Consider the following 27,351-nt stretch of genomic DNA (forward strand, 5'->3'; position numbering starts at 1 on the left):
GGATAGTGTGTGTGAAATACTGTGGCTGGTTGGGAGTCTGCCTGCTCTCTGTCCATTTGTCTACATCAGAGTTCCGCCTTGCCCCCCCCCCCCCCCCCCCCCCCCCCGGTGTTATTATTAGCCACTCAGAGCTTGTTGGACAGACTGGCAGCTCGTCGCGAACGCTGCTAAAATGGGAACAGCAGTTTACACACCCCCTCACCCACCACTACCACATAGCCTCACCATCCCCAACGCACACACTCACACCCCGCACACACCCTGCACACACCTGCACACAGACAGTGCTCACACACGCACTCTAAACTCCCAGAAAAGCTCTGTGAACCACAGCCAGAGAGGGAGCCGCCCGTCTGACGCCAACTCCAGAGGACAGCCAGAGGTCAGTATGTGTGTGTGTGTGTGTACATTTGCGTGTGCGTGTCTCTTTCTCGCTCTGTGTGCCAGAGAGTGAGCGAGCTACCAAGGTAGGCTTCATCGTGCCACTAATGCCCATCATGATTGTGTGGGATTTTGGTGTGGGACAGCGTAAAAGCTGTTACAGGTTATGTGTGGGTGGTACCAAACCTGAGCTGTTCTCTGTTGAGTGTCATAGCATAATTTCAAAAGAAGCACAGTTCGGGTTTGGCTGAGCAATCCCACGGCTGGAGTCAGAACACAGCGGCCTGGAGGTCTGTGGGTAGAGAGTGCTGAGTTGGCTTTCGGTTGCCCCTCTGTTGTACATTAGTACATTATCATGTTATCAGGCCATGGTTTGGAAGGGTCTGAGTATCACCCAACTGATAACTGACCCCCCTCTGCGTGAAGCTGGCACCAGTCAGGGGGATGGGGGGCAGGAGAAGCAGCCACCGTGTAACTCGGAATGTCTACGTTTTACAGTAAAGTTGGGATTCTTATTGAAGCTATACACCTTTTTCACCTAGAAAAACAGGTGAAAAATTAAAAGAGGTGCTTGTCCTCTTTGGTCAAGTACTGTATTCAACTGGCGTTTACCGTCAATAACACCAAAACAACACCTATAAACTGTTTTCAGAGACACAATAATCAAGTCATTGGTTCTACGTGTCATAGCAATTTATTTCAAGAGTCATTTCTCTACAGGCATGATTGTTAATACACATTTCTGTTGAAAGATTTGCATAACATATATATGAAAACTTTACAGTTGTTTTAATCTCACAAAACAAAAAGATGCTGCATGGTATATGACCTGAATGATGGATAATACAAATGAAGCAGGGGTGAGGAGCCCATGAGCCTTTAGGGTCACAGATTCTGCTGGTTAATGGTGTAATTCAATTTCAACACTTTAATCAGAAACGCTACCTTGTCCTGGACCTACTGTTTACGACCCTTTCTCTCTCTCTCTCTCTCTCATCCCACCCCCCCCCCCTCTCTCTCTCTCTGCCTCTCTCTCTCTCTCTCTCATCCCATCCCCCCGCTCTCTCTCATCCCATCCCCCTCTCTCTCTCTCTCTCATCCCATCCCCCTCTCTCTCTCTCTAACTCTCTCTCTCATCCCATCCCCCCCTCTCTCTCTTTCTCTCTTTTGACCTCTAAATGCTCAGCTATGAAAATCAAACTGACATTTACTCCTGAGGTGCTGACCTGTTGCACCCTCTACAACCACTGTGATTATTATTTCACCCTGCTGGTCATCTATGAACGTTGGAACATTTTGAAGAACGATCTGGCCTTAATGGCCATGTATTCTTATAATATCCACTCGGCATAGCCAGAAGAGGACTGGCCACCCCTCAGAGCCTGACTCCTCTCTAGGTTTCTTCCTAGGTTCTGGCCTTTCTAGGGAGTTGTTCCTTGCCACTGTGCTTCTACATCTACATTGCTTGCTGTTTGGGGTTTTAGGCTGGGTTTCTGTATAAGCACTTTGTGACATCTGCTGATGTAAAAAGAGCTTTATAAATACATTTGATTTGATTTTGATTTGACTTGATAAGGATAGAGTCATCTGACCAGTTTTTCATTTAGCACCATATTTACACCTGGACAAACTGATTTAATGGCTCACTATCCCAACATTATCCAGTGAATCCAACATCCAGTCATTAGCTGAGTAATAATAACCTTCACACACTCTGCAGCCAGATTAGGGTTTCCCTAGCCTGGTCCCAGATCTGTTTGTGTGGTCTTGCCAATATTGTTTGGAGTGACATGACTATAGGAGTTGGCAAGACAGCACAAACAGATTGGAACCAGGCTAGATTTACATATACAGTACTGTGGCTCAGAGTTTTGAGTAGTAGGCCTATGTTTTAATTTGAAGATGTTAAGTCCCCTATATAGGGGACTTTGAGCGGTTCTGGACATGTTCCAACTGATTTTGGGGTACAAAGCGCTCTGTGAATGTCGTAGGGTCCCGTGCCTTATAATGTCAGAAAGGCCAATCTGTCTACTCTGCGCTACCACTCTCTCAACGGAGCTGACTTGAAGTGTCAGGTATCAGACCCCACATTTGCATAGGGAGGGAAGTGTCACATTGTCTGGCCTATCCTGACAAAGAATCGATTCGCTCTGCTTATGAGTGACAGAGCCCAGCCTGGGAGGCGGCATATGAACAGTAACAGTCTAGCGTACCCAACAATTGTGGTTCATGTCGCTGTGATATTCTCAACCGGATTTAGAGATCTCACCATGAAAAAAGACTAAATAATTTCATAGAATTTAAACAAGACCACATTCTCTTGATCACAGACAGACAAAATCCCTTTGTGTTTAAAGCTGAAGTTATAATGAGTCTGCACATTTGAATGGTGTCTTTGATCTGCTAAGTGGACTTTCAGGAGAAATGTCTCTGTCGTCAGTTATATGAAATTGTCACTAAATATAATTTATTTTACAATTATAAGAAAGGTGAAATTTGTTAAATTGGGGAAAAAAACTAATTATTTTTTATATTTTCATAATATTTGTACTATGTAATTGAGCTTGTGTCCTCATAAGTGAGTATATCTCAGCAATTTTTTTTTTTTTAAATGACCGAAAGGTGAGATCCAGACCTTTCTATAACTATGCAACATTACCAGTTATTGTTTATGACCATCTCCTGAAAAATAATGATGTTTGGGTATGTCTATGTTTGGGTATGTCTATCTACTAGCTCCCAGGTCAGTCTTCATTAGAAGTTGCGTGGGCGTGTCTTCATCTCCACACTCTTAAAGGAGTAGCGCTCACCGCTGTGACTGTCTGTCAGGATGTACCAGGTGCCCCAGTAAATGCCATTGGTCAGCCCGCTGTAGCGCCCGCGGTAGAAGAGTCCGTTCAGGTTAGACGCTAGGCAGGCGTCGAACCACCAGCCTGCACCATAGTACTCCGCACAGTTCCCTGACGTGTAGCGATCGTGGTCACGGTCGTTGGTGCTGAACGCTCGGCCGTCGTGGTTGTAGCGTTTGCTGTAGCTTAGGGCATTGCCTGCGTCACCAGAGTACTCCCGTGCTGTCAGACGGTACCTGGGAGAAGGAGAGACAGCATTAGCACCATGTTAAAGAGATACGTTCACGCCAAAATCAAAATTTGTCAGATGTTTTCAGACCTCAAAAGAGCTTTAATGTTAAAATGAGTCCACGTCCTACTCTACCTGTTGTGTAGATCCAGCTACATGCCTTAATCCCAAATGAATGGGAAAGATCGGCACAGCCTGATTTCAGGCTATCTTCCCATTCAGATGCCGTGGGACCTGAACTGATCTCGACATTATACCACTTTTGTTGTCTTTGTCAAATACTTTCAAACTTTGATTTTGAGGCAAATATTCTCTTTAATTTGTGTGTATCCTTGTTTGCTCATCGGTGTATGTGTGTGTTTGTGTGTTTCCATTACCTCTGTGCCTCTGCTGCCACTCTGAAAGTGTTGTAGGTGGCTTGGCGTTTCTGCTGGTGCCAGTCCTCCAGTTGTATACGCAGCAGGTGTTGACCAGTGTTGGTTAGCGCATGCAGCGCTGCGTTCCCCAGCCAGTATTCTCCCTGTGGGGAACCAAAACCCTCGCGGTACTCCTGCCACGTCCGGTTGAAGTCCACCGAGCCATCTCGCCGATGCTGGAACACTGTCCACCCCCCGCCTGCTGTCTCCATGTCACACTCTGCCTGGGGAAGGAGGGTGCAAAGGTCACAACTCCTGGACATCAGACATCGGTCACATTTACATCAGAGAATAATGATGAAGTTTGCCTGACCATTGCCAATAGTAAAGGGAGTAAAGGGGGTGAGGAGTGAGAGATGTTACGCATTGAGAGTTTCTACTCTAATCTGTAACCTCCATACTATATTATACTCTCTTTATCTCTCTGTATGTTCCCCTCCAAGCTCTACATATGGGACATAACACATATACAGTATACAGGTTGTTTGCATTCAGTGTGTGTAAGTATTAGGAGGTACCTCCACTGCAGGTCTGCGTGGGTCAGGCTGGATGGTGTAGATTCCGTTCTCTTTGATCCCCAAACGATAGATCTCAGCACAGTCCTGAGGATGCAGCCTCGCTGAGGGGACCACTGCAACACACACTCACGCTCTTACAGCTGTATATTCTGTACGCACATGCACACACACACACACACACACACAAACAGTGCACACACACACACACACACACACACACACACACACACACACAGAGTACACACACAGTACACACACACAGAGTACACACACAGAGTAAACACAGAGTAAACACACAGAATACACACACAGAGTACACACACACAGAGAGTACACACACACACACAGGGAGTACACACACCTCTCTCACCTGTTGGAGGGTGTTGTGTGATGCTCCTCAACAGTAGTATCAGGTCTTTCTCTCCCTCTCTCCCAACTGCTGCCCCCTCTAAACACATCGACAATGAAGAAGTTGTGTGTGAGATTGAGGACTCATCCTTCTGATCTGCTGTAGAAGTTATATGGTGGTTGTGAGATACCAGTGAGCTATCTATCTGCCCTACTCATACCACACAGAACCTAACATTCCTGTGCACTCACCTCTGACCAACACAGAGCAGGCCTTACTAAGTGTGTGTGTGTGTGAGAGTGTGTGTGTTAGTGATGTGAAGTTCGGCCCTTTTTACTGACTGATCTTTTCGACAAATTTTGTTGATTTGAGTCAGTAATGCCCAGAGCACGCAGGACCCCCCCACCGGCGAACGATGAACTGAAAACTCGAAAGTCATGAGTCTACAAGCCTCTCGTTCAAAAGTCGTTCACCATAAGGGGCTTATTGGAGCCATCGTTTGGGACTGAGACTTTTAAACATGTGCTTTAAACAATGTACATTTGTTGATTGCTAGGCATACAAATAAGATTATTGGTTGATACATTTGAAAGGAGGTCTGATAGCGTCCGCAACCGGACTACATTGTAAACGACTCTTGGTGAAATGCATTGCTTGAATGCCGTGAGGATGATAAACACAAACAGCCCAAACATATTTTTCTTCTCTATTCTCGGGATCTATTTTCCTTCCCGCGTATTGTCACGCTTGCTCCCGCTCTCCCTCGAGCGCCAGACTGCCCAGCACTACGCACTCCTGCCACCATAATTACGCACACCTGCTTCCCTCATCACGCGCATCAGCGATTCATTGGACTCACCTGGACTCAATCATCTGTGTTATTACCTCCCCTATATCTGTCTGTTCACCAACTCTCTTCCCCGCTTCAGCATTAATTGTCGTATGTCGTTGTGTTACCCGGTTCTGACGCTAGTCCTGTCCTGAGCCATGTCTGTGCTATATTAAATGTTCTCTCTCCGTACCTGCTTCTCTACCCCAGCGTCGGTTCTTACACATATGACAGACAGTTGTTGGTCAGAGCACATCTCTGGAGCCGCCATAAAGAATGATAGAGGCCTCTAGTGGCCAAAAGGTCTTTTTAGCATGTTAAGCGCCATTGAAGGCTTCCACCATGCTTCCGCCATTTAAAGTAGTCAAAGTAGTATACTGGGTGGGGATTCCTTTGGGTTATAACCTCACTGGCGCTACCCATGTTGTTACAGACGCTATCTCAATGGGAGCCGCTGAGCCGGAGGAGCGTGTATTAATCTTGCTGTAGTAGGACTCATTGCGGCCAGCAGGTCAAACGAAGACAAAAATGTATGAGTCACTCAGAGAAACAAATCATGACTCTCGAGTCAGTAAAAAGAGTTGTTCAAAAGAACGAATCGTTTGCAAAACTGCACATCACTAGTGTGTGTGTGTGTGTGTGTTGGCCATGGTCCTCACCCAGTCGCCTGGCCATAGCCCTGAGGGCCTGGCTGTGACAGTGTAGGTCACACTCTGTCAGTACTGCAGCCATCAGAGCCAGAATGGCCCCCAGCGTGTCCCCTCCCTGCCCTACACGGCCCCTGGGGACCCCTGGCTCCTGGAGGGAATTCATACAGCGCTGCAACTGGACCAGACGCTCCGACACATCCCTGGACTGCAGAGACAACACTTTAGCATTACAGTCAAAACATATGCGTGTTATACACACCAGGATTGACAGACACATACAGCAGCATTCACATCACACACATACACAATAGTCACACTGCTCTCTCTCCCTCTCTCTCACACAAACACACACAAGCACGCACCATCATTGACAGTCATATCACACACACACAAACCGACACTAAGGCATGCAAAATGGATCAGTGCCACAGACTCAATCACTCAGTTACACTTCCATCACTCCTAACCATGTCAGTGGAACACCTGTCATTGCATGAGCTCAGCAGAGCCATATGATGAGGACATTTATAAACCCAGGCCTAATTTGACTCCCTTGTTGATTGTTATCCCTGGAAAGCGTCTGTCATGTGGTGCCCCTAATCCCGAGAGTAGGGACCTGTTGCCCCCACATACCATAACACTATTGCTAAAGGCACCAGTCACTACCTATACCACTATGCTACAGAGTTGGGCTCGATTCCATTTCAATTGGCTGAGTGATGTTATGTCCATAGTCACTTTTTCAACAGCTTAAACTTTACCCCCTTTTAAACCAGAGGCACATGGCGTGTCAGACTCAGAGACTCTACCCCGGCAGTATCTAATCACCCCTACAGAACAAACATTGTCCAGGCCTTCCTCTGTGCCACCCAGCTCAGAATGATCATTGTTTGGCGTGTACAATACCGGAGTCAGTTATATCAATACCGCACTCATTCTACTGGGAAAAGCACAGGAAATGACTTCAGATTGACCTGGTGCATGATGTCACTTACCTCGGGCTGAACCTGTCGAACTTCATGTCTGTGTTCCACCCTCAGAGGGGGGTCAGAGGCAGCCAGGGGGGCGACCGCCACCCTGCAGCTTGCCATCCCGGGGCGTCCCTCACACCCCCCTGACCCTGTCCTCGCAGGTGGAGCGGCCACCAGACTGTCCTTGCAGTGGGGACAGGCAGGAGGTGCATCCGGGGCGGACAACATGACCCCTACACACAGGGACAGCAGGGGGAGCACGCCGAGAGAGCCTAATGGAAACATGGGAAGACTCCTAAAAGAATTTGAAAATCTGGCAGAATTCGGGGCAGAATCCAGTCTCTCAGACACTACACCTCTGTGTTTTTCCGTTTACTGTCCCCCCTGACACCGGTTTTCACCTTAAAGCTGTTCTGCCTTGTCAGCCTCTTGGACTTGGGTGCCGACACGTCTTTAGTGACGCTCTTCTTTTGTGTATTTTTTGTTGTTCTTGATGGGTTTCTGCTCCGCTTGATGCTTTGTTTGAAGCCTTCGATGGTGTCCCTCCACACTTTTCCCATAACCTTCTTCTATTTCTGTGTTAACTTCAACTTCTTCTTCTCTGTCTGTGTTTCTATCTGTATGCCTCTTTCATCCTCTCCACTTCTCTCTTTCCTATTGCTCTCTCCCTCTGTTTCTCTTGCACTCTCTCGCTCGCTCCCTTTCCCTCTCTCTCTTTCTCTCTCTCTCCCTGTCTCTGTTAGTGAAGTTCCTTTGACTCAGATTCCTAGATAACTGCGGCTCTCTTTGCTGTCTGACATGCACTAATGCACCCACCCCCTGATTCACACACACGCACGCATGGACACACGCCTTCACACAATCTATCCATCTCTTTGACCCATACCCTCTCTCTCTTTTTCTTTTTCTCTCTCTCTCTCTCTCTCTCTCTCTCTCTCTCACACACACACACACACATAGTTTATGGACACATAAACCAGTGCAAAGAAAGAGAGAGAGAGAAGAAGAGTGAGAAAATGAGAGAAGGAGGGGAGAGGGAGGAACATGTGACTTGAGCATGAGAGGAGAGTAAAGGGAAAGTGATTGAGCTTGTTCTAGAGTTCAATCACTTTCCCTTTCTTTACTCTCCTCTCATGCTCAAGTCACATGTTCCCCCCTCCTTCTCTCCTTTTCTCACTCTCTTTTTCTCTCTCTCTCTTTCTCACTCTATTCCTCTCTTTTACTTTCCCTCTGACAGTCAGTGAACACCTCTAACTCTCTCCTGTCAGTGTGTGTCTGTGTGACAAAATGTGTATATTTGTGACGCTTTTTCCTCCAAGAAGCCAAATATTTTCAAACACTACCCTCTCTTGTATACCCCCACGTTTCTCACCCAATCCCTTTGGTTTATTGGCGTATGTGTTTATCAACTGCGTTCCTACCAGGTCATAAATACTAGACACTCAAAAGCGGAGAACAGTCAGGAATTCCTCCATAAACACTAGGGTCATCCATACTCATTACGATATGCCAAACAGACACACTCTAACAGAATGCCCACAGCCAAGGGGCAAAGACACTTCCAGTGAACTGACCACCATTCCCCTTTGCCCTTTCACTGTCAGACAATTGGCACACTTCAGCCACATCCACATTCCAGTACGTGTTGTCAGTCAGTAATGGCAAACAGTCCATTAGTCCTGTACCAGCGGCCCTTCTTTGAATGCACAGACAATAATGGAGGACTGAATGGTTTCAGGCAGCCCTGGATCTCAGGAAATATCAGGGTGAGATCGGACACAACAGCACTTTGATGATGAAGAATAGAGCAGCTGCATTCTAGATCAAAAACCAGACACGGAACAGTGAGTAGGAATCTGAGACTTCTATCGTGGCACTTGAATTGAATAAAAATACTATATTTTACTCATGAGATTCATTATACAAATAATTCAACTACAGACAGAGACAACAGAGAATAGATAGCTCTTCGACATCTGTGGTGATGACGATAACTGATGTTCATCTCAAGATAGTAATGATGAGTAATCCAGTTGTCTCAATAGGCCTACAAGAAAATCCGTAAGGGAGATCATTTTTGGCCTGCTCAATAACGCTATCTCATCATGACCAGTTCGCAAGTAATCAGAGCCACTGTCAGAAATGAACGAAGACTGCCCTCTAGTGGTTTACTTTCCATAATAGCTGTCGTCATCAAATAAATGGAATAATCACCAGATATTAGGATATGGCCTATAGAGATAGACTACAGTTGGAAAATGTGTGGTATGTTTGGAGCCAGTCTGCATTTGCGTAACATCAAAACACGTGGGCAATGGTTTTTGGAGAATAGACAGTCATGCCAGGTATGCTGTTTTTTTCTAAAATAAAATGTTTCTTCCCTAAACTTATTTTTAGCTTATTTTCTCCTACTGCTCACGGTGCTATTTAGACTGGCATGTTATATCAGATGAAATGTGGTATTGTAATTTGGAGAGCTTCCAAAAATGTATTAATTTACATCTGGACAGTCGTGGAGTAAACATGTCATCATTGCTTCTATCTTTGTCCATATTTGGTACAGTCAAAGCCAAGGTATTTGCAACCTTGCTAAAGATGCATCCCTGATGCAGTTATTAAAGTGGGCGTGGTGTATCCTGTTTGTGCGTGAAACGTTTTAGAGCAATGACGCAATAGTTGTTTTGGAGGAAGTGAAAGAGTGGAGAGAAAAAAATCAGTCTAAGAAAGAACCCAGAGCAAAAGGCTCAAGCTCACAAAATCGGAACTAAAACTAGAGCTAGATATTTGTATTTAAATTACTGTGGAGACAGTCTGAAAATACTCATCGGGAAGCTGGATATCAGAGCGATAAGCAACACAAGCTACGGCCACCAACTCTAAACATTAACATTTTATCTGGTTAGCTTGCTAGCTATTTTGCCTGAGACATTTATTCAAATCCAGTAAGAATAGGCTGTCCTGAGACAGCAAGTCGGAAAACAGCGTTCTGGTGTGTTGGAAGTTGAAGGTAAGTTATATGATGTAACATTAGCTAGCTATGACAGCAACGTATGGAGGTCGTTGTTTCTTCCTAAGCTTTTGTTTACCGACGCGACAGGGGGAATGTGAGAAATGTGTGACCGTAATTGGGGCGGCTTCTCTTGCAGACTAATTTCGCAATAGGTCGGGGACGGTCGCGGTGTACAAGTCGAACCATGGGCGTCGTGTCCGGCAACAACCGAGTCGCAAATGTATGATGTTCTGGACCTTACAGATAACTAATCGACGATGTTTTAAGAGAAAGAGAGGGGATGGATCAAAGAGATGGATAGATTGTGTGCGGGCGTGTGTCCGTCCTTGCATATGTGTGAATGTCATGGCATGTCAGATAGCAAAAAGAGCCACACTTATCTAGGATTCTGAGTCAAAGGAACCTGATTTACGGAGTGTGTGTGTCGCATTGTTTGTTAGATATGTTGCACGTGGTATATCGTATGCTAATGAGTCGATTTTAAAACAAATGCCTTTTCGGCAGCTGCCTGAGCTTGGGAAAGTCTTTATCCCATGTGATCCGACTTCTAGAATATAGTGTCATGGGTTGCAGATTAGAAGGCGAGGACTGGGGTTGTTACAAGAAACATGTTGGTTATTTTCAGTTGGAGTGTTGGATCTACAATAGTTCCATTACAATCTAGGCATATATGCGTTTACACAGGCAGCCCAATTCTGATAGTTTTTCACTAATTGGTCCTTTGACCAATCAGATCATATCTGAAAAATATTTGATGTGAAAAGATCTGATGTGATTGGTCAGAAGACCAATTAGTGGGGAAAGATCAGAATTGGGCAGCCTGAGTGAACACAGCCATTCCACAGATAAAACAAGCAGCCAGCTGTTTCACCAGATGTTTAAATCTGGAGCATCCCGTTAGAATTTCCACTCTCCTTACCATGGAGAGGAAACCCAGTGGCCGGCAGTGGGAGAGTATAGAGCTAGATGGAACTGGGCCGACATTCTGGGGTAGGGACGTCCCAAGATGTATTTGCTAGCAGATACTCATAGACTTCCAGTCATTGCGCTAATGCTTTTTAGCATTGGCTCGTGAAACTACCTCTTACTTCCTTCATACTGGACACCAAGACATAAAAATGGTATCCAGGAGTTCATCTGACTCTGGGGAAGTACATAAAAAGGCAATCATCCTAAAGTATCCCTTTAACATTACCACAGAGTTGAACATTCTTAGCACAGCATTTGCTTTATATTTGGGCAGAGCATCCATTGTTTGTCCTGACACCCAACACCCTACCATGACTCTTCACATAACAGTATAAGGCCAGAGTGCATTTTTGTCACTTTATTGGGCTGTCAAGCTTCTATCTACTCGGCACTCACAGTAGAAGCGGTAACAGTTAGTTCACTCTCCTCTCTGACTCGTGTAGTTGCTTTGGACGATGGCGTTCAGTCTTGCTGTAGCATGCTAAGGAAAGATAGGCTAATAGCCATGTAAAGAGAGCTCTCTTCTGGATCAATAATGAAGAACTGCATTTTTCCCGAGCGTTTTCTCTTCCTTTCATAAGTCCTTTTCGGTGGATTAAATGCAGATACAAATACATTCGTAAAAGACTAATATCAGCCGATAATATCATTCAACTGATAAATCGGTCAGGCTCTATTAATCTGACTGTTGGCCTGGCTGCTACATTGTTGTTTCCCATGATAAATACACTGGATTTGAATGGGTCACTCATGTCGTCAATGTTTCAGTATAGCATTGGTTAGCTTTTTTATTATGATAGGACTAGGCTGGGCTGACATGGTTCGCTCCAATGACACTACACAAGGTGTGTGCCTTCTAGATGGCTCCATTGAGCGAGTGTGCCCTCAGAAGTTGGGAGTATTGCAGTAGTATTGAAGTGTAATCGCAATCACTTATTAAAACTGCAGTCTGGGAATGGACACCCTGCAAGTGATTGGGAAAGAGTAGAGTTTTATGGTTGGGTCATTCTCTAGCCTCTGTAACAGGAAACTTGATCTAGTCCTCAGATTCACTTTTTGTGTGTGTGTTAAGAGAGAGAATTAATGATGTCTTACTCGTGACTTGGCCAGCAGCTTAGGGAACGCATGACTGGAATGAATGGAGCTCAAGTCTGATTGGCCCATTGGAATAGCCCTGACTCTACACACACAGAATGCTAAATCACACACATTATAGCATTGTCTTACACTCATTGTGCAGAGCTGTGGATTTCAACCCTAATGATCAGTTTGAAACTATTGGACTATAAGATATCAAGATAAAAATCAAGTCAGTATACTTGCAATAACGACTTTTGGGTTTAGGTAGGGCAGGGGTGTCAAACAAATTTTGCCCCGGGGCACCACATTCGTTCTTCATTATGGTACGTATCCCAGGTAGAGGTCGACCGATTATGATTTTTCAGCGCCGATACGATTATTGGAGGACCCCAAAAAAGCCGATACCGATTAATCGGCCGATTGGTGTTTTTTTTATATATATATATTTTTTTATACATTTATTTGTAATAATGACAATTACAACAATACTGAATGAACACTTATTTTAACTTAATATAATACATCAATAAAATCAATTTAGCCTCAAATAAATAATGAAACATGTTCAATTTGGTTTAAATAATGCAAAAACAAAGTGTTGGAGAAGAAAGTAAAAGTGCAATATGTGCCATGTAAGAAAGCTAACATTTAAGTTCTTTGCTCAGAACATGGGAACATTTGAAAGCTGGTGGTTCCTTTTAACATGAGTCTTCAATATTCCCAGGTAAGAAGTTTTAGGTTGTAGTTATTATAGGAATTATAGGACTATTTCTCTCTATACGATTTGTATTTCCTATACCTTTAACTATTGGATGTTCTTATAGGCACTTTAGTATTGCCAGTGTAACAGTATAGCTTCCGTCCCTCTCCTCGCTCCTACCTGGGCTCGAACCAGGAACACATCAACAACAGCCACCCTCGAAGCAGCGTTACCCATGCAGAGCAAGGGGAACAACTACTCCAAGTCTCAGAGCGAGTGACGTTTGAAACGCTATTAGTGCGCACCCCGCTAACTAGCTAGCCGTTTCACATCGGTTATACCAGCCTAATCTCGGGAGTTGATAGGCTTGAAGTCATAAACAGCGCAATGCTTGAAGCATTGCGAAGAGCTGCTGGCAAAACACACAAAAGTGCTGTTTGAATGAATGCTTACGAGCCTGCTGCTGCCTACCATCGCTCAGTCAGACTGCTCTATCAAATCATAGAATTATTTATAACATAATAACACACAGAAATACGAGCCTTAGGTCATTAATATGGTCGAATCCGGAAACTATCATCTCAAAAACAAAACGTTTATTTCGGTGAAATACGGAACCGTTCCGACTTTTTATGTAACGGGTGGCATCCATAAGTCTAAATATTCCTGTTACATTGCACAACCTTCAATGTTATGTCATAATTACATAAAATTCTGGCAAATTAGTTCGCAACGAGCCAGGCGGCCCAAGCTGTTGCATATACCCTGACTCTGCGCGCAATGAACGCAAGAGAAGTGACACAATTTCACCTGGTTAACCTCTCTAGGGTAGGTGGCACCAAATCGTCCCACCTACGTAACAGCCAGTGGAATCCTGTGGTGCGTTATTCAAATACCTTAGAAATGCTATTACTTAAATTTCTCAAACATATGACTATTTTACAACATTTTAAAGACAATACTCTCGTTAATCTAACCACACTGTCCGATTTCAAAAAGGCTTTACAACGAAAGCAAAACATTAGATTATGTCAGCAGAGTACCCAACCAGAAATAATCAGACACCCATTTTTCAAGCTAGCATATAATGTCACAAAAACCCAGAAGACAGCTAAATGCAGCACTAACCTTTGATCTTCATCAGATGACACACCTAGGACATTATGTTATACAATACATGCATGTTTTGTTCAATCAAGTTCATATTTATATAAAAAACCAGCTTTTTACATTAGCATGTGACGTTCAGAACTAGCATACCCCCCGCAAACTTCCGGTGAATTTACTAACAATTTACTAAATTACTCACGATAAACGTTCACAAAAAGCATAACAATTATTTTAAGAATTATAGCTACAGAACTCCTCTATGCACTCGATATGTCTGATTTTAAAATAGCTTTTTGGTGAAAGCACATTTTGCAATATTCTAAGTAGATAGCCCGGCATCACAGGGCTAGCTATTTAGACACCCAGCAAGTTTAGCCTTCACCAAACTCCGATTTACTATTAGAAAAGTTTGATTACCTTTGGTGTTCTTCGTCAGCATGCACTCCCAGGACTTCTACTTCAATAACAAATGTTGGTTTAGTCCCAAATAATCCATTGTTATATCCAAACAGCGGCGTTTTGTTAGTGCGTTCAAGACACTATCCGAAAGGGTAAATAAGGGTTACGAGCACGGCGCATTTCGTGACAAAAAAATTCTAAATATTCCATTACCGTACTTAGAAGCATGTCAACCGCTGTTTAAAATCAATTTTTATGTCATTTTTCTCGTAAAAAAGCGATAATATTCCGACCGGCAAAGCCTGTTTACAGTCAACGAGAGAGAAAGTAAAAGCATGGGATCCCCTTGTGCACGAGCCTTAGTCTAATGGCCCTCTGATCGGTCACTTTCCAAACGCGCTAATGTGTTTCAGCCTAGGGCTGCCTCGATATCCTTCAGCTTTTTCCCGGGTTCTGAGAGCCTATGGGAGCCGTAGGAAGTGTCACGTTACAGCAAAGATCCTCAGTCTTCAATAAAAAGAGCCAAGATGAACAAGAACTTGTCAGACAGGTCACTTCCTGTATGGAATCTTCTCAGGTTTTTGCCTGCCATATGAGTTCTGTTATACTCACAGACACCATTCAAACAGTTTTAGAAACTTTAGGGTGTTTTCTATCCAAAGCCAATACTTATATGCATATTCTAGTTACTGGGCAGGAGTAGTAACCAGATTAAGTCGGGTACGTTTTTTTATCTGGCCGTGTAAATACATCCCCCTAGCCCTAACAGGTTAATATTGCCTGCTAACCTGGATTTCTTTTAGCTAAATATGCTGGTTTAAAAATATATACTTCTGTGTATTGATTTTAAGAAAGGCATTGATGTTTATGGTTAGGTACAGTAGTGCAACGATTGTGCTTTTTTCGCAAATGCGCTTTTGTTAAATCATCCCCCGTTTGGCGAAGTTGGCTGTCTTTGTTAGGAAGAAATAGTCTTCACACAGTTCGCAATGAGCCAGGCGGCCCAAACTGCTGCATATACCCTGACTCTGTTGCAAGAGAAGTGACACAATTTTACAAGAAATTCATGTTAGCAGGCAATATTAACTAAATATGCAGGTTTAAAAATATATACTTGTGTGTTGATTTTAAGAAAGGCATTGATGTTTATGGTTAGGTACACATTGGTGCAACGACAGTCCTTTTTCGCGAATGCGCACCGCATCGATTATATGCAATGCAGGACACGCTAGATAAACTACTAATATCATCAACCATGTGTAGTTAACTAGTGATTATGATTGTTTTTTATAAGATAAGTTTAATACAAGCTAGCAACTTACCTTGGCTTCTTACTGCATTCGCGTAACAGGCAGGCTCCTCGTGGAGTGCAATGTAAGGCAGGTGGTTAGAGCGTTGGACTAGTTAACTGTAAGGTTGCAAGATTGAATCCTCGAGCTGACAAGGTAAAAATCTGTCATTCTGCCCCTGAACAAGGCAGTTAACCCACCGTTCCTAGGCCGTCATTGAAAATAAGAATGTGTTCTTAACTGACTTGCCTAGTTAAATAAAGGTGTAAAAAAAATAAAATTGGCCAAATCGGTGTCCAAAAATACCGATGTCCAATTGTTATGAAAACTTGAAATCGGCCCTAATTTAATTGGCCATTCCGATTTAATCGGTCGACCTCTAATCCCGGGAGTGTCATACTGAAAATGTCATTTTCTGTGTGCTTTTTCATTAACCTTTAAGGATTAAAAGAAAAATCCCTCTAGGCCTACACCATTTGAAGACTTTTAAATTTGTAGGGAGCGGTGAATGAGTACACACTTGAAGGGGAGATTATTAGGACACAACCCTGATTTTTGTGTGTGTGGTCTTTCCTTAGACACGACAGAATGACATCCAGGAAGAAAGTGCTCCTGAAAGTCATCATCCTGGGGGATTCTGGGTAAGCCACCGAGTATTGGTGTTCTCTTTCTGTTTGACCACAGTGTTTAGTCTTCCACTTTGATCAGAGAATGCAGTTTGGGTGTGCCAGATTCATTAGAACTACAGCTGACTACAGTCTTCCTGTCCAACCAGACTGCTGTTGGTTGGTTGGTTGTCCCACACATCTACAGTGCCTTCAGAAAGTATTCACACTAGGGTTCGCCGGTATCCAGATTTTCATATCATCATGCCGTCCTTTCATCCCGGATATAAGGTATTACTAGTTTAGGACACAAGGGGGCACCAAAAAAAAAACCAAAAACATTGGGTGTTTTTATTACCTGAATGCTAACACAATTAGCACAAGTAATATTGTATTTCCATGGAGGCTGTTAGCTAAATATGTTAACGAGTGAAAACGAAAATAAATAAATTGCTAAGACAGGCAATCTAGCTCAGTTATGCATATTTAGGTAGGCGCTACCGAATGTAATTTTTGGTGAGTTTGGACCTTTATAAGTGAATGTGAACGAGATAAATTGTACAAATGAACAAAGTTTTGATGCATGCCTGTCTGAAGGAAGAACAGTACTGACTCTGGAGCAGCATGTGTACAACACGGTGTCTGTGTGCAGTCTGGAGTCGCAAGGGCAATGGGCCTGCTTGCTCTGCTCGGAGAAGAGGGGGGTGGAAAATACCGGAGAAAAAACGAAAGGAAATCAAGATAGTGGTAGCTGTACAATTAACTCATCCAAATGGCTTTAACTTGTCAAACACGGCAGAAAGTGACACAATACGGTGCCCAGTCACCTTATTAATTCAGTCACTTACTTGGATAACTAGCAAGTTCAAATTAGGGGTCGCTTTAACGCAGAATTCTGCATTTTTCACACAGGATTTATTTTTTAAACGCATAAGAAATATCTTGCTGCATTTTATAAACGCAGATGTAAAATGCTTCTTAATGTTATTTCTGCTCGGCATCAGACAAATTCTGCGCTCTGACTGATGTTTAGCTACTTTTGTCAGGTACAGTATAGTTGCACGTGCCTGAACACTCTGTTGAAGCAAAAAAACACTGACTTTCAATATAAAATAAGACCCCTGTCAATACTGGACTGGACTTACCTGCTCCTCCCGCTTTTTCCTGTTGTGCTATTTACAACTGTTCTGGGAAACTATGGTAAGCTTCATAATGTCAAATAATGATAGCGGGGAAATAAAGCAGATTACGTTCTTCATCTCCTAACATATTGCACAAGTTGACTGCAGGTATTTACTTAAATAGCTACAAATATTAAAATGTATTGAAAAACGTCAAAGAAATAGTTACAATGGTATTGAAAAAACCATCCCATGGCTATTTCCAAAGGCCCCGGTATACCGCCCAAGCCTAATTCACACCCCTTGACTTTGTCCACATTTTGTTGCGTTACAAAGTGAGATTAAAATGGATTGTATTATAAAAAAAATTTTTCAATGATCTACACAAAATACATTTTTCTTTCTCTATCTTCATTAAATAAGTTTTCAACCCCCTGAGTCAATACATGTTAGAATCACCTTTGGCAGCGATAACGGCTGTGAGTCTTTCTAAGTAAGTCCCTAAGAGCTGTCCACACCTGGATTGTGCAGCATTTGCCCATTTATTCTTATCAAGATTCTTCCAATTCTGTCAAATTAGTTGTTGATCATTGCTAGCCAAGCATTTTCAGGCCTTGCCATGGATTTTCAAGCAGATTTAAGTCATAACTGAAACTTGGCCAATTAGGAACAATCACTGTCTTCTTGGTAAGCAACTCCAGTGTAGACGGGGCCTTGTGTTTTAGGCTATTGTCCTGCTGAAAGGTGAATTTGTCTCCCAGTGTCTGTTGGAAAGCAGACAACCAGCTGTTGGCCGGGGTTGGAGTAGCCAGGAGGAAGGCATGGCCAGCCGTTGAGAAATGCTTATTGAAATTTTTGATTATCATGGATTTATCGGTGGTGACCGTGTTACCTAGCCTCAGTGCAGTGAGCAGCTGGGAGGAGGTGCTCTTGTTCTCCATGGACTTTACAGTGTCCCAAAACTTTTTGGAGTTAGAGCTACAGGATGCAAATTTCTGCTTGAAAAAGCTAGCCTTTGATTTCCTGACTGACTGCGTGTATTGGTTCCTGACTTCCCTGAACAGTTGCATATCGCGGGGACTTTTCGATGCTATTGCAGTCCGCCACAGGATGTTTTTGTGCTGGTCAAGGGCAGTCAGGTCTGGAGTGAACCAAGGGCTATATCTGTTCTTAGTTGTGCATTTTTTGAACGGGGCATGCTTATCTAAGATGGTGAGGAAATTACTTTTAAAGAATGACCAGGCATCCTCGACTGACGGGATGAGGTCAATATCCTTCCAGGATACCCGGGCCAGGTCGATTAGAAAGGCCTGCTCGCAGAAGTGTTTTAGGGAGCGTTTGACAGTGATGAGGGGTGGTCACAGACCCATAGACCCATAGTGGATACAGGCAATGATCGCTGTGATCGCTGAGATCCTGATTGAAAACAGCGGAGGTGTATTTGGAGGGCAAGTTGGTCAGGATAATGTCTGAGGGTGCCCATGTTTACGGATTTAGGGTTGTACCTGGTGGGTTCCTTGATGTTCTGTGTGAGATTGAGGGCATCTAGCTTAGATTGTAGGACTGCCGGGGTGTTAAGCATATCCCAGTTTAGGTCACCTAACAGAACGAACTCTGAGGCTAGATGGGGGGCGATCAATTCACAAATGGTCTCCAGGGCACAGCTGGGAGCGGAGGGGGGTCGATAGCAGGCGGCAACAGTGAGAGATGTATTTCTGGAGAGATTAATTTTTAAAATTAGAAGTTCGAACTGTTTGGGTATAGCCTGCAAAGTTCTGTCATACTTTCCAGGTCTATCTCTGCAGTAGATTGCAACTCCTCCCCCTTTGGCAGTTCTATCTTGATGGAAAAAGTTGTAGTTGGGTATGGAAATCTCAGAATTTTTGGTGGCCTTCCTAAGCCAGGATTCGGACACGGCTAGGACATCAGGGTTGGCGGAGTGTGCAAAAGCGGTGAGTAAAACAAACTTAGGGAGGAGGCTTCTGATGTTGACGTGCTTGACGTGCATGAAACCAATGCTTTTTCGATCACAGAAGTCAACAAATGAGGGTGCCTGGGGACACGCAGGGCCTGGATTTACCTCCACATCACCCGAGGAGTAGGATGAGGGTGCGGCTAAAGGATATCAAAACTGGTCGCCTAGAGCATTGGGGACAAAGATTTCTGGGCGTGGTAGAATAGATTCAGGGCATAATGTGCAGACGGGTATGGTGTGGTGCAGGTACAGCGGAGGTAAGCCCAGGCACTGAGTAAGAGAGAGGTTATATCTCTGGACATGCTGGTTATAATGGGTGAGGTCACCACATGTGTGGGAGGTGGGACAAAGGAGGCATCAGAGGTATGATGAGTGGAACTAGGGGCTCCATTGTAAACTATAACAATGATAACTAACCTAAACAACAGTATACAAGGCATCTTGACATTTGAGAGAGACATACAGCGAGGCATAAAGTAATCACATGTGTTGATTGGGAGAGCTAGCTAGATAACAACGGGTGAGACAGCAACAGCTGATCAGCTAAAACAACAACAACAGGTAAAATGGCGATGACTGGGCAGGGAGGGTCGGTTAACTACACACAGAGCCTGAGTTCGCGGCTGGGGCCGACAGATAAACAAAAAATAAACAGAATGGAGTACCATGATTAATGGACAGTCCAGCAGGCATCAGCTATGTAGCCAAGTGATCATAGGGTCCAGGGGGCAGCAATAGATGGAACAGGGAAGCCTGTATCTTTGTAGTGACTGGGTGTATTGATATACCATCTAAATTGTAATTATATTTTTTTTATCTACCAATAGGTTCCATTCTTTTGCAAGGCATTGGAAAACCTCCCTGGTCTTTGTGGTTCAATCTGTTTGAAATTCACTGCTTGACTGAAGGACCTTACAATTATCTGTATGTCTATCTGGGGTACAGAGATGAGGTCGTCAGAATGCATCTTATTATGTGACTTGTTAAGCACATTTTTACTCCTGAACTTATTTAGGCTTGTCATAACAAAGGGGTTGAAGACTTATTGACTCAAGACATTTCAGCTTTGCATTTTTAATTAATTAGTAAAAATGTCAAAACAGAATTCCACTTTGACATTATGGGTTATTGTGTATAGGCCAGTGACTTAAAAAAAAAAAATTCAATTCAGGCTGTAAAGCAACAAAATGTGGAAAAAGTTAAGGGGTGTGAATACTTTCTAAAGGCACTGTATGTATCCATTTGATTTATGACTGTTTACTTTAATTTCACTTTTTCTCCCCCTCTCTCTTTCACACTAATTTGATGCTGCTGTATTCTCATTGTGTCACTGCATGCTCAGCACTGCAGGGGAGAACTGTGGACAGCGTGTGTCCACAGTAGTGTACCAGAGCACCTCTGATGGGGTTTTAATGGTGTCTGGTGTCTCTCTCTGTTCCTTATTGATTTTGTCTCGAGGCATCAGTCATGGTTTCTCTTTCACCATTAGGACTGAATAGATAGATGGAATAATGCAGTCAGATTAATAGCTGTTATTCAACATATCTTTAACATCTCTCTCCCCTGATTGTCCCCCCCCCCCCCCCCATCTCCCTCAGAGTTGGGAAGACCTCCCTGATGAACCAGTATGTGAATAGGAAGTTCAGTAACCAGTACAAAGCTACAATAGGAGCTGACTTCCTGACCAAGGAGGTGATGGTGGACGATCGGCTCGTTACAATGCAGGTACAGAAACATGGCCACAGCACCACTATCATAGCGACAATATCCATTAATAACGTCACCATATAAACCGCACAGCCTGGCTGACACCATATTAACAGTATAACAGGAGCACAACAGACATTTTCAGGCCGAGAAGACCCATCAGAAGACATCAGAAGTGCCAAACAGGCACACAGATGAATTGACAATATTATAAGGACAGGAGAAGTCTAGGTTTGGATTTCCATTATGGTGACCGTAAGGTGATTTGTTTTGGCATTCCCTTTCTTTACTAAAATATCCCTTTTAAATACTGGGAAAATGTGTGGTGGAGGCCAAAACCGGGTTAACCATGGAGAAAATTGCACGAGAAAAGCTCCAGAGAACCGGGCGTGAACAAAAATACATAATTATGGGGCTTACTGAAATTGACTTCAGTTGCCGTTCAAATCTTAATTTTGTAAATTTCCCCAAACGCTGTAATACCAACATGTTTCAAGCAGACCACCATGAAGTGCTTTGAAAGGTTGGTAGTGGCTCACATCAACACCATTATCCCAGAAACCCTAGACCCACTCTATTTTGCATTCCGCCCAAACAGATCCACAGATGATGCTATCTCTATTGCACTCCACACTGCCCTTTCCCACCTGGACAAAAGGAACACCTATGTGAGAATGCTATTCATTGACTACAGCTCAGCGTTCAACACCATAGTACTCTCAAAGCTCATCACTAAGCTAAGGATCCTGGGACTAAACACCTCCCTCTACAATTGGATCCTGGACTTCCTGACGGGCCACCCCCAGGTGGTGAGGGTAGGTAGCAACACATCTGCCACGCTGATCCTCAACACTGGAGCTCCCCAGGGGTGCGTGCTCAGTCCCCTCCTGTTCACCCGCAACTGCACGGCCAAGCACGACTCCAACACCATTAAGTTTGCAGACGACACAACAGTGGTAGGCCTGATCACCGACAACGCCGAGACAGCCTATAGGGAGGAGGTCAGAGACCTGGCCGGGTGGTTCCAGAATAACAACCTATCCCTCAACGTAACCAAGACTAAGGAGATGATTGTGGACTACAGGAAAAGGAGGACCGAGCACACCCCCATTCTCATCGACGGGGCTGTAGTGGAGCAGGTTGAGAGCTTCAAGTTCCTTGGTGTCCACATCAACAACAAACTAGAGTGGTCCAAACACACCAAGACAGTCGTGAAGAGGGCACGACAAAGCCTATTCCCCCTCAGGAAACGAAAAAGATTTGACATGGGTCCTGAGATCCTCAAAAGGTTCTACAGCTGCTACATCCAGGACCTCTACACCAGGCGGTGTCAGAGGAAGGCCCTAAAAAATTGTCAAAGACCCCAGCCAACCCAGTCATAGACTGTTCTCTCTACTACCACATGGCAAGCGGTACCGGAGTGCCAAGTCTTGGACCAAAAGGCTTCTCAACAATTTTTATCCCCAAGCCATAAGACTCCTGAAAAGGTAATCAAATGGCTACCTGGACTATTTGCATTGTGTGCCCCCAACCCCTCTTTTTACGCTGCTGCTACTCTGTTTATCATATATGCATAGTCACTTTAACTATACATTCATGTATATGCTACCTCAATTGGGCCCAACAACCAGTGCTCCCGCACATTGGCTAACCGGGCTATCTGCATTGTTGGGAATGGGTATGGTTAAGCTGAACACGCAGCAACCCAGACCTTCTATTGTCAGAGATTACACATACTGATTTATGTATTTGATTTAAAAATATATATAATCTGCATGAGATGATATCATGTTTCCCACTTAACACATTTTTCAATTCATATATCAATTTCTCCATTATGTGGCCAGTTTATTAGATATGCCCATCTAGTATCAGGTCGGACCCCCCTTTGCATCCAGAACAGCCTGAATTATTTGGGGTGTGGAAACGTTGCTCAGTTGGTATCAAGGGACTTAATGTGTGCCAGGAAAACATTCCCCACACCTTTACTCCACCACCACCAGCATGTACTGTTGACACCAGGCAGGATGGGGCCATGGACTCATGCTGCTTACGCCAAATCCTGACTCTGCCATCAGCATGACGGAACAGGAACCAGGATTCGTCGGACCAGGCAACGTTTTCTCACTACTATCGCTGGTGATCGCATGCCCACTAGAGCTGCTTCTACTTGCGTTAGTTGATAGGAGTGGAACCTGGTGTGGTCATCTGCTGCAATAGCCCATCCGTGACAAGGACCGGCGAGTTGTGTGTTCCAAGATGCCGTTTGGCACACCACTGTTGTTCTGCGCTGTTATTTGCCTGTTTGTGGCACGCCTGTTGGCTTGCACGATTCTTGCCTTTCTCCTTCAACTTCTTGTCAACTGACTGTTTTAGCCCACAGGACTGCCGCTGACTGGATATTCTTTGTTTGTCGCACAATTCTTGGTAAACCCTAGACAGTGTCGTGCGTGAAAAGCCCAGGACGCCGGACATTTGAGATACTGGAACCGGCGCGCCTAGCACCGACAATCATACTATGCTCAAAGTCGCTTAGGTCACTCATTTTGCCCATTCTAATGTTCAATCGAACAGTAACTAAATGCCTCGATGCCTGTTTGCCTTCTTTATATGGCAAGCTACGGCCACATGACTCACTGTCAGTAGGAGTGAACCATTTTCGTGAACTGGGTGGTGTACCTAATAAACTGGTCGCTGAGTCTATATTGGACTTACCAATGGAATCATAAGTTGTATTATTAATTTTGTTCTTCATAACGTGCCTTAAAGTAGGACATTTGTGGTTGACTAGAACGCATTTAAGTCCGGCCAAGACTATACATATACTTTCTTTGTATTGCATAGAGACATAGTCACTGACCATTTAACTTGCATTAAAGGGAATGACTACAATGGATGCACCAACAAGGTTGCTCTCACAGGACAGATTCATGCAGGAAGCATCAAAGGGGAGGAGGTGAAAAATGGAACCTGAGGGATATGTTTTATTTTTTATGTCTTGAATACATGTCCACTAAGAAGCCTGAGGATTGATATGTGCTATTTTCATTGTAGCTGTTTTCTTGTGTTTCAACACATAATGTATGGAGTCAATATGTAAAGACCCATCTCAATATGCCGTGTCGTGGATAATACTTAAGATATGAATGCATTAACATGTGTGTCATGGAATGTCAATGGAATTCTGCAACCAGCCAAAATAATGAAAGTATTTTCTTATTTGAAAAAGAACGTCAACATTTTATTATTTTTGCAAGAAACTCACCTATCGGCAATAGAAAGTGAAAGGTTTGGGTGAGCTTGGGATGGGTTGACATTCTCCTCCACCTATTTCTCAAGATCCAGAGGAGGATCAAGTCTTGATAAAGTTCCATTTAAGTCTACAGAAATGGCTACAGACCCAAATGGGTGTTTTTATAACAGGAACCCTGGCACAAGAAAAAGTCACTTTACTGAATTGCTATTGCCCAAATGAAGACGACCCAAAGTTCATTAACGACTATATTCTAATAGATTTTAAGGACGTCTGACATATGGTCTGATTTACATACTGAAGAAAGGCAAACAACTTGTCACGCCAATGGGTGATCGGTGTGATTTGATCAACAGTTGATTATAAAGTACTCTTTTGGTAGCACTGATGCTAACTTCATGAAGTGGCAACCAAACATGGCTGATTACATGACACAGTGAGTGTGACTAGTTTAAGATCTTAGTTCAGAAAATATGTTGCCCAATAATAGTTATTCCTCTTGCCTTCTGTCACTGTTTCCCTCCCTCCCTCTTCCTTTCGTCGCTCCCTCCACCCGTCCTCATGGTCAGATCTGGGACACGGCAGGGCAAGAGAGGTTCCAGTCTCTGGGTGTGGCGTTCTACCGCGGGGCAGACTGCTGTGTGCTGGTGTTTGACGTAACTGCCCCCAACACCTTCAAGACTCTAGACAGCTGGAGGGACGAGTTCCTGATCCAGGCCAGTCCCAGAGACCCTGAGAACTTCCCCTTTGTGGTGCTAGGCAACAAGATTGACCTGGAGAACAGACAGGTGGGTGACAGATTGTTATAGGTGTTAAAACATCTCATGTAAGTTACTGGACCTAACGCTACTGTTGCTAATGTCATATCCACTGGTGTTTCAATACATATGATTAATAATTTCTTAGTTGCAGGGTATTATCTAATGTATGTGTTTCGGAGTATTAAAAATAGATACCCCTTTTTCAATCATTGAATTGGAATTTCAGTTTTCTTCCTGAATTGACTGCTCTCAATTGGAATTGAGCCCAACCCTGGTCTCCTCATTGATCTCATCTGATGTTTGTGAATGTCTTTCCATCCACACTCAGGTGACGACCAAGCGGGCTCAGGCATGGTGTCAGAGTAAGAACAACATCCCCTACTTTGAGACCAGTGCCAAGGAGGCCATCAACGTAGAGCAGGCCTTCCAGACCATCGCACGCAACGCCCTCAAACAGGTGGGTGGGGCCATGGTTGTCCAGGAGAGGGAATGGGTGTTTGGGTTTTTGGTTTTGTTGACCTTTTTTTGGGGGGGGACTTAAGTAGAAGAGCAAAACTCAGATTCCAGTTTCTCCATCTTCTCATCCCCTCTTCTTTTTTTCTTCTTATCAGGAGACTGAGGTGGAGCTGTATAATGAATTCCCGGAGCCCATCAAGCTAGACAGGAATGACAGAGCAAAGACTTCAGCAGAGGCCTGCACCTGCTGAGGGGGAACATGGACTATCTTCTGTCTGGCTTTCTGGAAAACCCTTCTCTCTCCTCACCTGCTCCCCCTTACGGAAAGGACTGCATCTCTGGTCTCTGCACCCATGTCACATCCCCCTCCCATCAGAATCACACTAAGTTCCCAGTTACAAACACAATGACTATATAGCTCCTCACATGCACCTCTAACACACATTCCAATGCCCAAAGATCACATGAGAGAAGAATTAGACCCCTGCCTGCCTGTTCCTGAATCCATATCATGAGTGAACCCACAACCTGGCCCACCCACCCTGTCTAACTGTGTCCCCTCTTGGCCTCTCAAATTGGGGGGACCAGATGGAGCCATGTCCTAAAAATGCACTGGGGAACTCTAGAATTGATGGCTGATGCTTTTTTACATGATTATGATATCTTTGTGTCATTGTCCTGAGACTTCTTATCCTCTGTATTTTCTGTTTATCAGGAATTTGTTTTGACTTGAAGTTCTATATTGCCTACCTAACTCTTGTCAAATAATCAGCTGAATTAGAAGTTATTTTTGTTCTTATTGGCTGTCTAAGTTAAGCCATCGGAAGCTTATACTTTTTTTGCACTTTGTTGTTTTACTGTTTTTTGGGGGAGGGGGGATTTAAATGTTAAACTCTGATTTGGGCAACATCGGCTAGACCAACAACAATACTGCTCCCGCCATACTTCTCTACTACCCCTAGGAAGCCTGTTGATGCTATAAAAATACAAAAAAAATACAAACAGAAGGCTAACTACGCCCTTTGTAGGGACTGGAGTGCATTGGTTGGTTTAGTAGCCTCATGTTGCAGGGGAAATATTTATAAGTAGGCAATGACAAGAGAAGAGCTGATCACACAAACACAATGAAAGACAAGAACTTTCTCCATAAGATAATAATACTATTTGCTACTTAATACTACTAGAACTACTGCTACTATGTGCTGTATGTCCTTTGTCAGCCATCTTGTTTCAAAACTAGAATTACAGCTCTGTCCCTATTTACATCTGTCCACTTATGTCTGTATTCTCTGTCTCTGTTTCTGTCTCTGCTGGTAGCTCAGGATGTCAAGTGCTTAATATTACTTTAACAGATTGTGTTAAATCTGTGTAGATAACAGGGACGGTGTAAAAAAAGAAAAGAAAAAAAAGATGAGATGAAACAATTGGATGAGCTTTCTATCAATTACAAAGAAACAGTCCAAGGATTTGCCCTCTTAACAAAATAATCAGTGTTATGCCAATGAATTTGTTGAAAGTAAGTCTTGGGATTTCAAAAGTAATAATAAAGGTTGAATATAAACATTGTTTATGGTTGATTTATTTCCATGTGTTTTAAAACTGTTGGTGAGTGGTTGCATGCAAAGGTTGATGGGATAGAATGAATGGCGTTACATGGGGAGCATGTTTTATTTGATTAACTTGTGAAGACTGCTTAGCAATCTCCACTTTGTTACTCAAATGGA

The 27,351-nt window shown here is 43.7% G+C and overlaps 2 protein-coding genes across 3 annotated transcripts; one reads left to right on the forward strand and one right to left on the reverse strand.

Moving 5' to 3' along the window:
* The first annotated feature begins 289 nt into the window (after positions 1-289).
* Positions 290-27,192, forward strand: LOC115207860 (ras-related protein rab7-like). 2 transcript variants are annotated; one of them, XM_029775372.1, is made up of 6 exons: positions 290-382; positions 16,328-16,390; positions 21,049-21,175; positions 24,980-25,198; positions 25,500-25,628; positions 25,783-27,192. In XM_029775372.1, exons 2-6 carry the CDS (start codon positions 16,338-16,340, stop codon positions 25,876-25,878), a joined length of 624 nt encoding a protein of 207 aa, XP_029631232.1. In that variant the 5' UTR covers positions 290-382; positions 16,328-16,337; the 3' UTR covers positions 25,879-27,192. The 2 variants fall into 2 exon arrangements, with proteins under 2 accessions (XP_029631232.1, XP_029631231.1); XM_029775371.1 differs by lacking the exon at positions 290-382 and adding an exon at positions 9,845-10,199.
* On the reverse strand, positions 2,978-7,828 carry LOC115207859 (fibroleukin-like). Its single transcript, XM_029775370.1, has 6 exons — positions 7,217-7,828; positions 6,231-6,426; positions 4,764-4,841; positions 4,394-4,506; positions 3,837-4,099; positions 2,978-3,466 (listed from the first exon to the last, which is right to left on the reverse strand). Exons 1-6 carry the CDS (start codon positions 7,475-7,477, stop codon positions 3,136-3,138), a joined length of 1,242 nt encoding a protein of 413 aa, XP_029631230.1. The 5' UTR covers positions 7,478-7,828; the 3' UTR covers positions 2,978-3,135.
* Positions 27,193-27,351: the final 159 nt, after the last annotated feature.

Source organism: Salmo trutta, chromosome 14, assembly GCF_901001165.1.
Source record: "Salmo trutta chromosome 14, fSalTru1.1, whole genome shotgun sequence".
Lineage (NCBI taxonomy): Eukaryota > Metazoa > Chordata > Actinopteri > Salmoniformes > Salmonidae > Salmo > Salmo trutta.